Source organism: Benincasa hispida, chromosome 10, assembly GCF_009727055.1.
Source record: "Benincasa hispida cultivar B227 chromosome 10, ASM972705v1, whole genome shotgun sequence".
NCBI classification, from domain to species: domain Eukaryota; kingdom Viridiplantae; phylum Streptophyta; class Magnoliopsida; order Cucurbitales; family Cucurbitaceae; genus Benincasa; species Benincasa hispida.
In genome coordinates, this window is record NC_052358.1 from 47,059,346 (window position 1) to 47,074,879 (window position 15,534).

At 34.2% G+C, this 15,534-nt stretch overlaps 1 protein-coding gene across 2 annotated transcripts in view; it reads right to left on the reverse strand.

The window, feature by feature from the left end:
- Positions 1–11,372: 11,372 nt before the first annotated feature.
- LOC120089385 overlaps positions 11,373–15,534 on the reverse strand; it is an 86,301-nt gene continuing 82,139 nt past the window's right edge. For both annotated transcript variants that reach the window (XM_039046836.1, XM_039046837.1), the window contains 4 exons: positions 14,231–14,615; positions 12,282–13,817; positions 11,888–12,098; positions 11,373–11,803 (listed from right to left, as the gene is read on the reverse strand). In XM_039046836.1, the coding sequence (XP_038902764.1) occupies positions 11,706–11,803; positions 11,888–12,098; positions 12,282–13,817; positions 14,231–14,615 (2,230 nt within the window). In that variant the 3' untranslated portion in view covers positions 11,373–11,705. The remainder of the gene's footprint in view (positions 11,804–11,887; positions 12,099–12,281; positions 13,818–14,230; positions 14,616–15,534) is intronic.

Consider the following 15,534-nt stretch of genomic DNA (forward strand, 5'->3'; position numbering starts at 1 on the left):
CTCTCATACTCAGCATTGTATATATGTAAACCCACTGGAGTTTTAGTCCAAGTGGGGTTTGTTGGGTTGTATATCCTAAAACTCGCAGTTTGTAAACATTAAACATATTCTATTTTGCAATAAAGATGTTATTGAGATATATTTAGTAAATTTGTTATTGAATATGTAAATTGCACTTATTAAAGCCTAAATCCAATAAACTAACGAACCCCTGACTATAGCATGAATACTTAAACTTTAAGTGGAGACATAAAAGTGGATCAAGTTTGAGTATATAGCCAAAATAGTCTATAAGTATAAGGATAGAGCTGAGTACCTTATCCTAGAAACACTATGGATTCAGTACACTTTGTATTTAAGACAATGTAATTCTAAATTGTTCATGTAGAGACATGCGAATGGGGGCATCCTATGCAAAAGATGTTTGTATGAGATCGGATTATGAAATAGTCACTTTTCTTTATAACGTCATTAACTGTTAAAACTTTATGTTTCATTTTAATGACCTAAGGCAACTCAATCTTAATCCTGAGCTAACTATGAACTCCTGTTTATTCGAGATTGTCCTTTGATCTACATGGGTGAGAGTGGCTCAACATCGCCACTTAATGAGCCTTTCATTTTAGGGGTAAGATCAGGTAGATAGTTGGGAACATAATCTTACAAGACAGAATTCACTCCTACCCGATTTCAAGGTTAGCAGATAGGTTGTTCCATTAAGTATTGACTCCTAGTCTTGAAAAAGAGGCCTCGTCCTCTCTATGACTAAAAAGGACTCGATTTATTGGTAGAACTATAAACCAATTGTTCATTAGTGGATCAGTAGAGACTTAAGGAGCAAGATGTACAGGAGTAAAATGATAATTTTGACCCAACTATAAATACGAACAACCTGTGAAGGATCGACTTACTGATCATAGTTAAATCAAGTGGACAGAAATATATCTACAATGAATAGAGTATAGCTACTGGGCTTTAATGAAGTGTCTCGATAGTTACAAATATTGGTTAATTCGATTACAATAGTTTAGCCAATTAATCTTGGATCATTGGAGCTTATGATCTATATGTCCATTAGATCCCCCTACTAGCTCATATCAGACTAAACCTTAGAACAGATCGATAAGTGAGTTTGAGGTGTTCGTATTCGATCTAGAAAATAAGTATTAAATATGTGCGTTATATTTAATGGCGTATCATCCAATTGGGAATTGAATCATAAAGAGAGAATTGAAGATATTTAAATAAGATTTAAATATCAAAACTATCAATAAGGATTCATCGAGATTAGTGTTGGATTTAATAATTGAATATTAAATTAAAATAATTAAATTATTTAATGAATTACTTAATATTAATTTCATTTAAAATTAATTATTTGAATTTATTTTAAATTAAATGGAATTAGTCAAAGTTGGTCAAAGTCAAATGTTGACTTCACCAAGCTTTGAAGGTCAAAGGTCAAAAGTTGATTTCACTAAGTGGAAAATTCCAAATTCAATTTTGAAGTAAGTTTGAACTAAAATTGTATTTAATTAAAATTTGACTTAAAATCAAGTGTTGACTTCAAAATAATTAAAAATCAAAATGTTGACTTCACTTAGTAGAAAGATCCAAGAATGACTTTTAGTGGAAAAATCGAACTTTTAGTGAATTAGTGAATAATTAATTTGGCAAAGTGTTGATTCCATAAAATGCCACTTATTCCACTAAATTGAGTGCATTTTGAAGTGTCAAAATTTGGTTAACTCAATTTTCCATGAATTGCATGTAATTGCTCTAAAAATAGGATGCTTTTACAAAGATTAATTTTCTTGGCCATTTTTGTGATTTTTAAGTTAGTTCAAAAACAAATTCTTCTTGGGAACTTAGAGATTCTAAAAAAGTTTCAAAATTTAAGTCCTGAATTTCTATTCTAAATTCATCCCTAATTTAGCCACTCATTGGATTCCACCATCCCGTTCTAAGGTTAGAGAATCAAGAAGACCTTCATGGTGGTTTAACAGCCGGTTCATGAGAAGATTGAAGCGGAATTGGTCATCAATTTGGAGCTACAAAGGTTGTAACTCAAACCCTAATTTCAAAGTTATTTGTATGCATGTTTTATCTTTAAAATTAATAAAATTTATAGTGCTTAAGATCCAAATTGTTTTCATATTTACATTGTTTATTACATATGCATCGTCTCGAGGAAGATGGAAATTGATTTCTGAGAGGTAAGGAGACAATTTTGTCAGAAAAATAAAAATCCATTTCTTTAGATTTGTGCAAGATTTGTGCATTGTCTCAAGAAAGATGAAAATCGATTTCTTAAAGATGAGGTGACAATCTTGTCAAGAAGATGAAAATCGATTTCTTTAAGATTTTTACACCATCTCAAGAAAGAAAGAAATTGATTTATGAAAGGTGAGGAATGTTGGGCTTTATGCCCTAAAATCGTAGATAGTAAATGTTATTAATTGACCGTCATCAATAAAGAGTTGTAGATGTTAAATCAATAAATGTTAATGTTTGTATTGTTGTCTATTTTATCTTAATAACCCTAAATCCAATAAACTAACATCCAAAGCTGTCTTATGAATCTTGAACTATGTGGAGACATTCAAGGATCAATGTTCAAGATACAGCCTAAAAGGTCTATAGCATAGGGATAAAGCTGGGTACTTTATCCTAGTAACACTATGGATACGACTCACTTTGTATTTGATACAAACGTAATGATCCAATGCATTCCTATAGGTGACACGCCAGTGAGGGTATCCCATGCAATGAGTTTGCATAAGACTAGACCACAAAATAGTAACCATTAAATGTAACACCATTGACTAGTCAGGTTTCTATTTCAACAGGATGACCTAGGCGACTTAGACTTAATCCTGAGTATATTATGAACTCCTGTTCACGAGGGATTGTCCTTTGATTTTCATGGGTGAAGGTGACCAGTACGCCGACCCAATATGCCTACCATTTTGGGGACAAGACCGAATGGGGAGCTGGAAACATAATAATACAAGATAGAACTCACTTCTTTTCACCTTAAGGGTAAGTAGATTAGTGTTTCCTTAAGTGGTGTCTCAAGGACTTGAACAAAGAGCCCTACCCTTTCATTGGTTTGAGAAGGGTTTCTATTTATTGGTTGGACCATAAACAGGTTGTTCATTAGAGGAGCACTAGTACTTAAGAAGTTAGAGGTAACCTAAGGGTAAAACGATAATTTGACCAAGTTGGAGTTACGAACACTCATGAAGGACTAACTTGCTGGTATTGATCTATATCTGTGGGCACAGAAATATATCTATAATGAGAAGAGTGCAGTTGTGGGTATTTAATGGAGTGTACCCACAGTTAAGAAATATTGATTAATTTGGCTAATGAATTTAGCCAATTAATCTCATATCGTTGGAGCTTCTAATGTACAGGTTCACCAGGTCCCCTCGTTAGCTCACTACAGGATACTTCAAAGGGATAATTTGAATTGTTCAAATTAATTTGAGGAAACTATATATTAATGTGATTAATATATAATTAATTATGGATATGATCTATATTTAAATTAGAAAGTAATATTTGAATAAGTTTCAAATTAATTAATTCAAGTTAATTAGATTCACAAAAAATTAATTAATATAGAGGTTTTGCACATATACATGTGATGTTTATGATAATTAAATATATACATCAAAAGGGGTTTAATGTATAAATAGTTATTTACTTATTGTGCAAATTAAAATTAAATAAATGTTATTTAATTGGGCTAATTAATTAAATAAGTGTTATTTAATTAATTATAGAATAGGAAAATAATAAGAAAAGGGCTTGACTCTTTCTCTATATAAAGACCTCCCTATGGCCTTTTAGGAACGCACACGATACACACAATACAATACACAATACCATAGTGTTACTGTGCAGAATTTTTTTCCTAAGCCATAAAAAAACCCTCTATATTCTCCAAAACCCTTTTCTCTTCTATCTCCCCAATAGTTGGATACCACCTATCCCTCTAATGGAATCCCAGAGAATAACAAGGTTACTCTCGTGGTAGTATTCGAGATTGTTAAAATTGTGTGTTATCAAGTTCGTTGGAGATCCGTTCATTAGAACTAGGAGAGGATTGTTCATGGCACTTGGGAATCTACAAAGGTAAGAATCGTTCTAATCTTTCCCCTAAAGCATGTTAATTTACATGTATATTCTATTTTAATTTAATGATTATGTTTATGTAAAAATCAGATTGCAATATGAAGGCGTTATAACAAAACGCTTTCGCTACGGATTCAATCCATTCAAAGAAGTGGCAATCTTGTAAGAAAGATGAAAGTCAATTTCTTTAAGATTATGAGCACCTTCGATTTCTTTAAAATTATAAGCACCTTCTCGAGAAAGATGAAAATCGATTTCTGGGAGGTGAGGAAGTATAATCTTGTAAGAAAGATGAAAATTGATTTCTTTAAGATTATAAGCACCTTTTCAAGAAAGATAAAAATCGATTTCTGGGAGGTGAGGTGGCCAACAAATGACCATCTTTTGAGCTTGATACTTTCACTAAAAAGATGATAATCGATTTCTGATTGATGTTGTGACCTCTATTTAGTTAACCTTGGTATCAACTATGGATGGTCAACCCCCATTTTTCACCAAATAATTATTCCACACAAAAAATTATTTGGGTCTCATAAGCAATATTCCTCTTTGTAAATAATTAAGTTTTGTTGGAAGTTCTTCAGCTAACTTGCCTTTTGTCTTTTATTTAAAATTTCTATAGAGATCTTATAAATTGATTCTTCGAATTTGCTCTGGAGATCTTTTCTTTTTATTTAATAGGAAAGTAGATCCCCTACAATTTTGCTTTTTGTTTGATAGGGAAACATATCCTCTGTATAGCCCCCATAAAAAAAAAAAAGAGCCTTAAGATAAGGCTGGTTTGAGAGTTAGTTGGTTGGCTCGACCTCGGTCTTGGTAGGTTTTGTTGAGGTTGATGCCCTAAAGTCTCGTGTCCTGTAGTTTGTAAACAATTTGTACGAACGCTTGTGATGTATAATATATGATATTTACTTCACTTCTTGATTTTGCTCATCTAAATGTTTTATTTGCTTTACCACAAACCAATAAACTAAAATCCCTAGTTGTCTTTATGTAACTTAAGCATGTATGTGGTGACATAAAAGTGGACCATGTCTTAAGTGATAACCAAATTGGTCTATAGTATATGGATATAGGAGGGAAACCTCATCTTGGTAACGCTACGGATGTGGCCTGCTTTGTGGAATAGATACAAGTGTTGTGACTTGTCACAGATGGTCTGATCTTGATCATTTGTGTAGGAGACATGCGAGCGGGGGTGTCCTATATAAAAGTTTGTATAAGACCTGACCACGAAGTGTTAACGTCTCGTTATATAACACCATTCATGACAAAGACTTTACTTCACTAGGATGACCATAGGTAAAATGACCTAAATCATGAGTGAGTTGGGAACTTCTGCCATTAAGGGCGATCCTTTGATTTGCATGGGTGCGAGTGGCCAGACCGTCGACTCAAACCTACCACTTTGAGGATTCGTCTGATTTGGGAGTTGGGAACTCAACTACACAAGATGAAACTCACTCCTTCCCCGAAGCAGGGGTAAGTAGATAGATGGCTCCCTTAAGGCTGATTCCAAGGCTTGAACGATGTGGCGCCACACACCTTTTCATGGCTCTAGAGGTGTTCACACATAGTTAGACTATGTTGTATTGTTCATTAGAGGGATCAGTGGTACTTAAGGAGTGAGATGTAACTACAAGGGCAAAATGGTAAATTGGCCCAACTGTACTTATGAGTATCTGTGAAGAGTTATCGTACTCATGATTGGTTATATCCGATAGATACAGAAATATATCTGTGGTAAGAAGAGTTTAGTTGTCGGTCTTTAGTGGAATGCCTGACAGTTAATAGATGGTGGATCTCGTGGCTAAAGAGTTTAGTCAGCTATTCATGTATCGTTGGAGCTTCGAGCCATAGGTCCATAAGGTCCCATTGGTAGCTTGGATAAAGGTTGAGAATCAGTTTTTGAGTTAGTTTGAAATGTTCAAATTGACAACTAAATGTATGTGATACATTATTTTGGAGGAAATTGGATATAAATATGATTTATATCAAGTAGAGGAGAAAACATTATAGTTGATATATGATATCAAACTATAGGTTAAGAATATAATATGATTATATTCATTATTTTATTAATTAGGTGGTTATGAGATAATTGGCTGAAGTTTTCTCTGATTTCGTGCGATAATGGGAAGTTCGTTTCAGTTTTAATAACTGAAGAATAAAATGAAAATTGTTTTCATTTTGCATAAGATATGTTAGATTGCTCACGGTCTGAAAACCTTGTATCGCTTAATGTTGAGAGCCTATACGATAGCGCCCACCTAACTAAACGGTCGCACACTCGCGTTTACTAAATGATCGCCCGCGATTATCTAAACAATCGTTTACCTTTACTAGACGATCGTTCAATGCGTCGACCGTAACTAAACGATCGTTTACCTTTAGATAGACGATCACTTAGCAATTACTACACAATCGTATACCCCGACCTAGACGATCAAGCACCCGACTATACGATAGTCATCTCCTTCTTATACTTGCTTGTTAGTAGTACACGATCACTTTTCCTCCTCCCCTCTACCAATTCCATCAAAGTCCACCCTTTTGATTTTCACTTCGAGAATACTGAGGGCTTCAAGTGGTGGTGTCGTCCCTGGTTGCTTGTTGTTTGTGCGCTACTGTTCGTATAGACGACCGTGGTGTTGCTGGGCGATTGCTTGCTGGATGAGAAAGAGTGAGAGGAGTTTCATTCACGGTGAGACCGAGTTCTTGTGAAGAAAGTCTTCAACTGGTAAGTCTCTCAGTCTCTTGTATTTTATCTTTTAAAGCATGCCAGTAATTAGTCTTTTAATGCATATCTGTATGTTAGAATGTATGTGTGGGAATTCTATCACAATGAAATTGGAAAGATTCGCTTCCGCTCATCGGTACTCTTGTATAAGAGATCCTTCAGGTTTATCCTCAAACAGTGTTTCTTTAATCAAGTTTCACATGTTTGTCTTCGACTGTCTCCTCATCTTTCAAGATTCTAAATGATCTTTGGTTTCTGGTAATCCTTGGCCTCAACCTTGGACTATCTCTAGATCTTGAGCAACTTATCTTTCCATCAGTAAGGTTGAACCTTGATCTCAGCCTTGAATACTTAGGGTTCACACAACCTTCTAGACATTAAGATAAGGCTGGTAGAGATCTCTGACCCTTATGTCCTTAGGGTTGGCCTCGCCTACTTTCCACAGTGCACAAGGTGTACTTAAACCCATATGGATAGTGAAAATATTTTACCTTGATGCACTTAGGGTTGGCCTCGATCAACCCCTTAAGCCTCGATCTTGGTTATTTGCTTCAACTCGGACTCATTTTCCTCGACCTTGGTAGCCTCAACCTCAACCTCTACTCTTTACTCTAACTTGTTCTCCTTAGCCTCAATATTGGTCGCCTCGGACTTGGCTCTTCGTTTCTACTTGATCTCCTTGGCATCGACATCATGTCTTCGTTTTAACTTAGTCTCTTCAACCTCAGCATTGGTCACCTCAACCTTTGCTCTTTACTTCTACTTGGTCGCCTCGACCTTTGCTCTTGGCTTCTACTTGGTCTTCTCGGCCTCAATATTGGTCGCATCAACCTTGTTTCTTCGTTTTAACTTAGTCTCCTCGACCTCAATATTGTTCGTATCGGCCTTTGCTTTTCGTTTCTACTATAGGATCGATATGGCAACCTTAGGGAGGTGAATAGGGTTTATTAAACTTAATGAGAATTTTTTCTAAAGTGGGCCTAATTAAACAAATTAATACACTTTTGTCAATTACTAATTTAAACAAGAATTTTTATACAAATACATTTACTTAAAAAAATCAATAAATTAGCATAAACAAGTATAAGAACAAATTGAAGCAATTAATTATATGCAATGAAATCTATTAACAAATTAATGACAAAATTAAATAAGAGAGGGATAGAGAATTTGACACTAGTAATTTTGTAGTGGTTCGGCACAACCAGCCTACATCCACTTCTCAATCTCCTCTTGGGTACTTCACTAGAAGTCATTGACTCTTTCCACAGTTTAGAGTCGAGTTGCTACAATGTTCTTTTTTCAGAAGCAAGAACGAACTCGATCCTTTTCATGGTTGAGGATCAAAGAGTTACAACAACTCTTTTTCTATGATCAAGAGCAAACCTTAATAAAGTATGGAAATATTAAATAGCACATTTATAATTCTCTCAACAGAGTGGATTTATAAGTTTAAAGCACTCAGAAAATCAATACTCACAATATAGTATATCTCTCTCAAGAATAAAACAAAATGAAGCTTGGAAAGAGTAACAATGTAAACTTAATGAATTATGGAGGATTGTAAAAAGATGTAAAATTGTTGTTGAAAATTTGGGGAAGATGAAGTGTTTAAAAAGAGAGGGAAGTTGGTGAAAATCACATTTAATTTGGGATATTAGATCTTGAAATGAAATTCAATGGTGGGGAATTTTCTTTTTCTTTTTATTTTTTTTTAAATTAGTTGTTATACACAAGAAAAAAAATAATATAATAATATATATCTTTTAAAATTCAACAAAAAACAAATGTTCACTATGTGTCTAAAAACTAGCCATTAGAAATAAACATAAAACAACATTAAATTTATTTTTTAAAAAACCAATCCAAAAATCAAAGCGTCACTCATCCATTGCTCGAAGTGATACCTTTCAATTGATCCAATTTGATGAGAAATATTCCACTACATCATCAACTTGAGATTTTTTCGTTAAGTTTGTTTCAGCTATATTTTCTTGGTTTGACTCCAATTTGAGTGATTCAAATTGCGTTGGAACCATTGTTCCAAGCTCTATACAATAGACACTTAAACATATTCAAATTGTTAGTGAATAAGTACATGTTTGTTATCATCAAAACTATTAATTAATTAATTTGAGATAAAGGGCCAAAAAGCCAACATCTACTTGGTCCCCTCGACCTCATAATTGATCGCCTCGGCCTTGGTTTATCTTCGTCCAAGTTTGTTCTCATCCCTCTTACTCATGCTTTGATAAGGCATGCAGATTATTGGTAGAACACTTTCTTCCCCACAAACGACGCCAACTGTTAATGCCAAAATTTGAACATGGGGTGAATATGTCTGACCTTTACATGACACCAATAGTGAATTTGTTTGAAAGGGAGAAGAATGTTGCCTACAAAAGATAAAATCTACACACCAGTGTGGTGTCATACACACTCTGATGCTTAAGTTAGAGAGTGAAAGAATGTGGAAGATACAGAGTTTGAGAGTAGGACTCAAGTTATCTCATATGAAATTATAATGATATATTTACAGAGAAATTTGACCTTGGGTGTTCTCTAAGGTTTTTGAGTCGTCTTAAGATAATTAGATAATCTACCAGATCAAGGGATGTGCCCAATTTTGCATTTGGCTAGGGTCGGTCGAGGCCGAACGTCTCTCTTATGCCATATCTTGGGCCTAAAATGTTACTTTGGGTCGGGGACATGCGTAAAACATGCCCTATTAAGTGTTTAGCAAGGATTGCCCTTGGTTAAGACCTTAGCTCAAGGTCACTAGCTGGCCCAGGCCTAAGCCAACCTCTTCTCCTAGGCCCATTTCGGTCTTTAGTTTCCATGTTTGGCCCGTATTGTACGTCTCCTTAACTTTGTTGTTTCTAAATGTCAGTTACACCTTTTAAGTCCAAAATCACCCATAACACCGATAAGATAGGAAATGCAAGAATTTACGTGGAAAACTCTCAATTCGAAGAAAGACCACAACCCACCGAAATGAAATCCACCATGTGAAAAATTGTTACAATCACATAGAAAAATTCTCTCCCGATCCCAACTACAATAACACTCTCTCAAAGCTTTTGACTATCCACACTATCTTCCTACTCTAAAAACTAGAGACTACATCAAGAGAATTTAACTAAAGTTAGCACACTTAAGCTTAAAGTGTTTCAAACTGAAAAAATTGAAAACTAAAGACATGAACTCCTTTTATAAGTTTGGAGTCCATCCCCATTCTTCAATTTAACGGATGTAGAACAAATTTCACTTCTAATATTTTGTCAAAAACTCAGTATTATTTAGAAGGTTAGTCCACTTCTTATCAATTCAAAAGTTGAGTAGTAGACAATGTGGAAAAAAAATTTAGAGTAGACTTTGTAAAATGAATTTTATCAATAGGAAAATCGATAAGATCTAATGTTTGAATTTATAATATTTATGTAATAAATTGTACGTCACTCCACCCATAAACGTCATTTAAATTGGGATAATTATATCAGAATAATTGATGCATATCTACAAATATCACAGAAATAAATAAATGTTAACCGTTTAAATTTCTAGATTTTGATTTTAGAAAATTAAGCCCATAAACCCCTTGTTCAACTCTAAATGTCTGCTTTGCTATGTGCTTTTTACCAAATATTTTTTAAAAAATCAAACCAGGTTGAGGAAACAAAAAAAATCTTTAAAAATTGTTTTTATTTTTAAATTTAATTAAAAATTCAAGTATTTTACTTAAGAAAAATATAAATATTTTAAGAATTTGAGAAAAAATAGGTTTAATTTTAAAAAACTAAATAACTATAAGACCTAAGCTAAGGGTAATAAAACAGACCCTAAAATTTGATAACCATTTGATTTTTGTATTTCAATTTTCAAAAGTTAAACTTATAAAAAATACTTTCTTTCACCTATGAACTTTCATAATTTGTCATCTTTGTACTCATAATTTCAAAAGTTCAATTTTTGAAATGTAAAAAAAAAAAAAAAAAAAAAAATTGTTTCTTTTAAGAGAGATAAAAAAGGAAATTAAGAAAAAACAAGTAGAACAGGGATGGTTATTTGTAGCCAAACTGAGTTCCATTTATCTCATTGTTCCTTATTTTAGTGAACCTTTGCTAATAAACTTATGCTAATCCGGAAATCAAGTTGTACTATGCTATAAAGGTAAGAAAATGATAATGAAAATCACATTTATCTAAATCCCATTTGGTAATCATTTTATTTTTTTTATTTTTGTTTTTAAAAATTAAGCCTATTTCATTAACATTTCTTAAAATAATTGCATCTTTCTTAAGTACAATAGTTGAATTCTTAGTCAAATTTAAAAAACAAAAACAACTTTTTGAAAACAACTTTTTTTAGTTCTCAAAATTTGACTTGGTTTTTTAAACCATTAGTGAAAAGTAGATAATAAAGAAAGAAATTTGGAGATGAAAGTAATATCCATAAGCTTAATTTTCAAAAACAAAAACAAAAAGTAAAATAGTTACCAAATGAAACCCTAGTAATTCACTTCTAATTTGGTAAAAAATTGTACATTTATCCCTTTGGTCTGTAGACCGAAATTATACAATTCCATATCATTGTTTTCTTCTAATCCCATATAAGCTCGCAACTTACATTTTCATAATAATTTACTAGTACTATTTTAGCTAAATAACTGGATGGCTATGCAGGAAAAGCCGTATATATACAAAAAGTAATTACAATATCTCCAATCTCTTTTGAAAAAGAGACGTAAGAGAATCAAGCATCTTATGACGAAAATTCCAAATCTCTACATGCTTCACAAACATTCACCTGCAAAGCCCAGTCCTCACGACTTCTCACTCTGCACCAAGCCAGGATAGACAAACGACAATATTTGCTTCAAGGATTTCACCGACTGTTTCAAGAATGCATGACCCTCAACACCTACATTTAATGGGTGTCAACAGAGAAGCGCTAGCAAAGTAAATAGCATTAAGATCACTTGCATTATGGGATAATAGATCATACCTTTCAATAATAATTTGACTTCCCTTGAGAGGTCTTCCACTCGCCCTAATACAGGTCTTATGCCACAAATCTGCACAACACAGTGTTCCAGGTATAGTGTCATCTCCATAATTTGCAATAGCAAACAGCAGAAATTCTGGACATCGACATCGACAATATGCTTTGATTCGTTGGAGTCACAGAGCTCACAAATGATAGCCATTGCTTGATCCTGTATTATAAACAGGGTCAAACAGTTATTTTCTAATTTTTATCATACAACTTCCGGATCTGGACAACCACTAACGTTTACCAAGTGGCTAACAAAGTATAAACACAAAAAACTCAAATGCAGATCACGAAAAACACAATGTTGAAGTATATTAATAGGCCTCTGAAGCCATTACAGCAATACCTGCAACCCGTGTAAAATTTCAGGCACTGGAAGCTCTGGAAAATGTGTGAGGTCAACATAACCTGCATCTTCAGCCTTTCGAGCAGCCCCCTCAGCTTGTAGGCATAAAAACTTCAAAAGAAGAAATGTAATTGTATAGATATGCATGGCTAGACTATCAGAAAAGTATGTTGGATAAACTGGATCTGAATTTTCGGTGGTTTGATCCCCAACTATCAAAGACATTGAGGGAGCAGTGAACTCAGGTTTTGATCCGCAAGCGAGAGGCGAAAGAGCAAACCATCCACTTTTGCTATGGATAAACGATGGTTTCTTGCATTGATCAAACTCCTCTTTGAGGTTTGGAGGACATGTGAAAGGAGCGACCCTGACAGGAGATTCTCCATGGCGATGAGTCACTCGACTAACAAAAGCCAACATATGTATGCATTTCTCACGGAGCTGGGAATCAATTTCTTTGGTTGCCTTAGCCCAAGAGTTTCTATGCCTTGCTAGGACGCACATCAGCATGAGAGTTTGCTCTGTCTCCCTGAGACCACCGAGAGAAGTTTTAGTTCTTTGAGTCCTTGACCTTTTCTTGTCGTGCTCATCAGGGGAGAAGTCTGGTGTATTGAGATGGTACGAGATCAGATAAACTTTCTCCGAGAAAAAGTAGTTCATCACATTATCAAGAACATCTAGGTAAGAACCATCTCCCAAAGATTGCACTACAGCAGTGATAACAGCTAATCCAAGTTTCCAAATCACTTGGTGATTCTGAGCTCTATCACCAGAGATTAAGTAATTTTTGTTATAGTTGAATTGCGAGCAAGTACTGTCATCCGAAAATTGAGTAAACAACAACTGAAGATATGACAAGAGCCCAGATGTTATGAGCATATTAGTACCTCCCCGTACACGAGCAAGGGTCAAGAAGAATTTCATCAATATAGGGACAGAAGACAAATTTTTTTCCTCTTGAAGCTTCAGAAAAAGATGTTGCAGCTGAAGATGCTTCTGTAGGACGGGAAGCCATGTCTCAGAGGATAAAAATTTTCTTATTATCAAGTCTAGAGTAGTCAAAGCCAGGGTGCAGTGCTCAGCATTTATGATAAAGCTACATAATATAGGTAGAAGTCCCAACAAAACATTAGAAAATTCAGCGAAGTCTTTGACATATTCAGGATTAGTTTCTCGATCTGAAAATGAATTAAGATCATGACATTCCACAGAAGAAAGAACCAACTTCAGTAAGAGATTAATTGTCTTCTGAGCTCCAGCAGCTGGTTGGATGCAACTTAATTGTTTAAGACCGGAGCCTGAGGTCTTTAAAATAAGTGCACAAACAGACAGAGGCACAGTTTTATCTGCAGACCTGATAAGGAGAATTATCAATTCCAATTGGGCAGTAAGAAAACAAAGGACACAATTGGAGGCACCCAAACCGAATGCTAATGATTCAATGGTCATGTCGAGATAATGCGATATGTCTGCAATGCAATATCTAACAAGATGATCGATGATGTTTTTTCTGAGTGTAGTCTCCTTCTCCAATGTCTGAAAATATGTAGATGTAACATAGAAATTAGCGAATGATCAAGCAAAAGTTCTTTAGACTTCTTTGAATTAAACCAAAAGGAAAGTGAGTAGAAATGTTTTTTTTCCTCAAAATTAAAGTCTCGAGGATTGAATAAAACGTTATATGATCAATTGAAAGGGAGTCAAATTGCAAGATTGCAATCCTATTTTTGGACGTCAGGTGCACAAATAATCATTAGATTGATATAACCAAATTTCGAAAACAAAATTATGCATTTAAGAATTAGTATATAGCAAAAAGAAAAAAAAAAAGGAATAAAAAAAATGTTCTGCGTTTGATGAGAACTCTAGTTTAATTTTTTTTTTATTCTTATTATTTTCCTCCAAGTTTCTATTAGTGACAAAAATTTGTCCTAATGCTCCAAACTTACATCATCGGCCATCAAAGTTAAGGTGGTTATCAATGCTTTCAAAGCAGTAAGCTTTGATCTGGTGACCAGCATCATTGAGTTTACATCCTCCATGCAACTGAGCATTCTTGCTGCAATCGCCTTAGATTCTTTCCATTCTGAATAATCCCATAGATCTAATCCCAAATCTGTCTGTATATGCACGAGGTCAAACAAGTATGCATCTTTGATGTTCACAAAAATGTCATCCTCATAGTTATGTTGGTGAGAATGGAAAATTTCAGAATCAATAAGATAAAGAGAAAGCTCTCTGAAAGCTCCAGAGCTAATACTACGGCCTTCAAGCTCTCCCTGTAGATGATAATAAAGATCGCTCAATATCAAACTGTTCAATTCATCACCTCCACTGCAAAAGACAGTAAAGAAATTATAAATGAAAGGAATGAAAACGAAATAAATAAAATAAATAATAATGATAACAATAATAATACAAAACAGAGAAACAAGGAAACGAAAACAAAACACAATAGGCATTGTATGAAATATATGTGAAGATACCACACAGGCGCCTCATTTTGGGTAATGTCAAGATACCATAAAGCTCTTCCCTCTACTGTTGGGGCAATTGACCTCTTCTTACGACCTTTCTTCGTTAAAAGGAAAAGCTAGAGGTATTTATGGTAGCGTTGATAAAAGATTAAACTTACCACTAAATCATCGAATGACCTAAAAGCTTAAGCTTATCGGTGACAGTAAATTTAATATTAAATCAACATTTTAACACTCCTCGTACTTGTGGACTTGGAAATTCGTAGAAGACCCAACAAGTGGAAACTAATATTAATTGAGGAGAAAATAACATTGTAGGAATATGAACACAGAACCTCCCGCTCTGATACCATGCTAAGTCACCAATTGACCCAAAAGCTTAAGTTTATGAGTGAAGGTAAATTATTACATCAATATTTCAACACTTACCATATGAAATAAAAGTTGATTGATGAATTAATTATTATTTCAGATTTTAGCTAACCCTTTTATTGTTAAAAGGGTTGCTATTTGTTGAAATTATATTTTAGCCCTAAGGGCATTTTTGTCTTTTATCAGTCTAGGGTTTCTCATTGTTTGGTTATTTATACCTGTTCCTGTATTGGTACTGTATATCTGAATTAAAAATAAAAATTCTTGTCGTGGTTTTTACTCCCTGGTCTAGGGTTTTCCATGTAACTCTGGTGTTTTTTTCTTTTTTTCCTAACTTTTTAAGATGGTATTAGAGCATGGTGATGAAAGCGTCGTTGGAATAGAAGAGATTCAGTCATCGACTC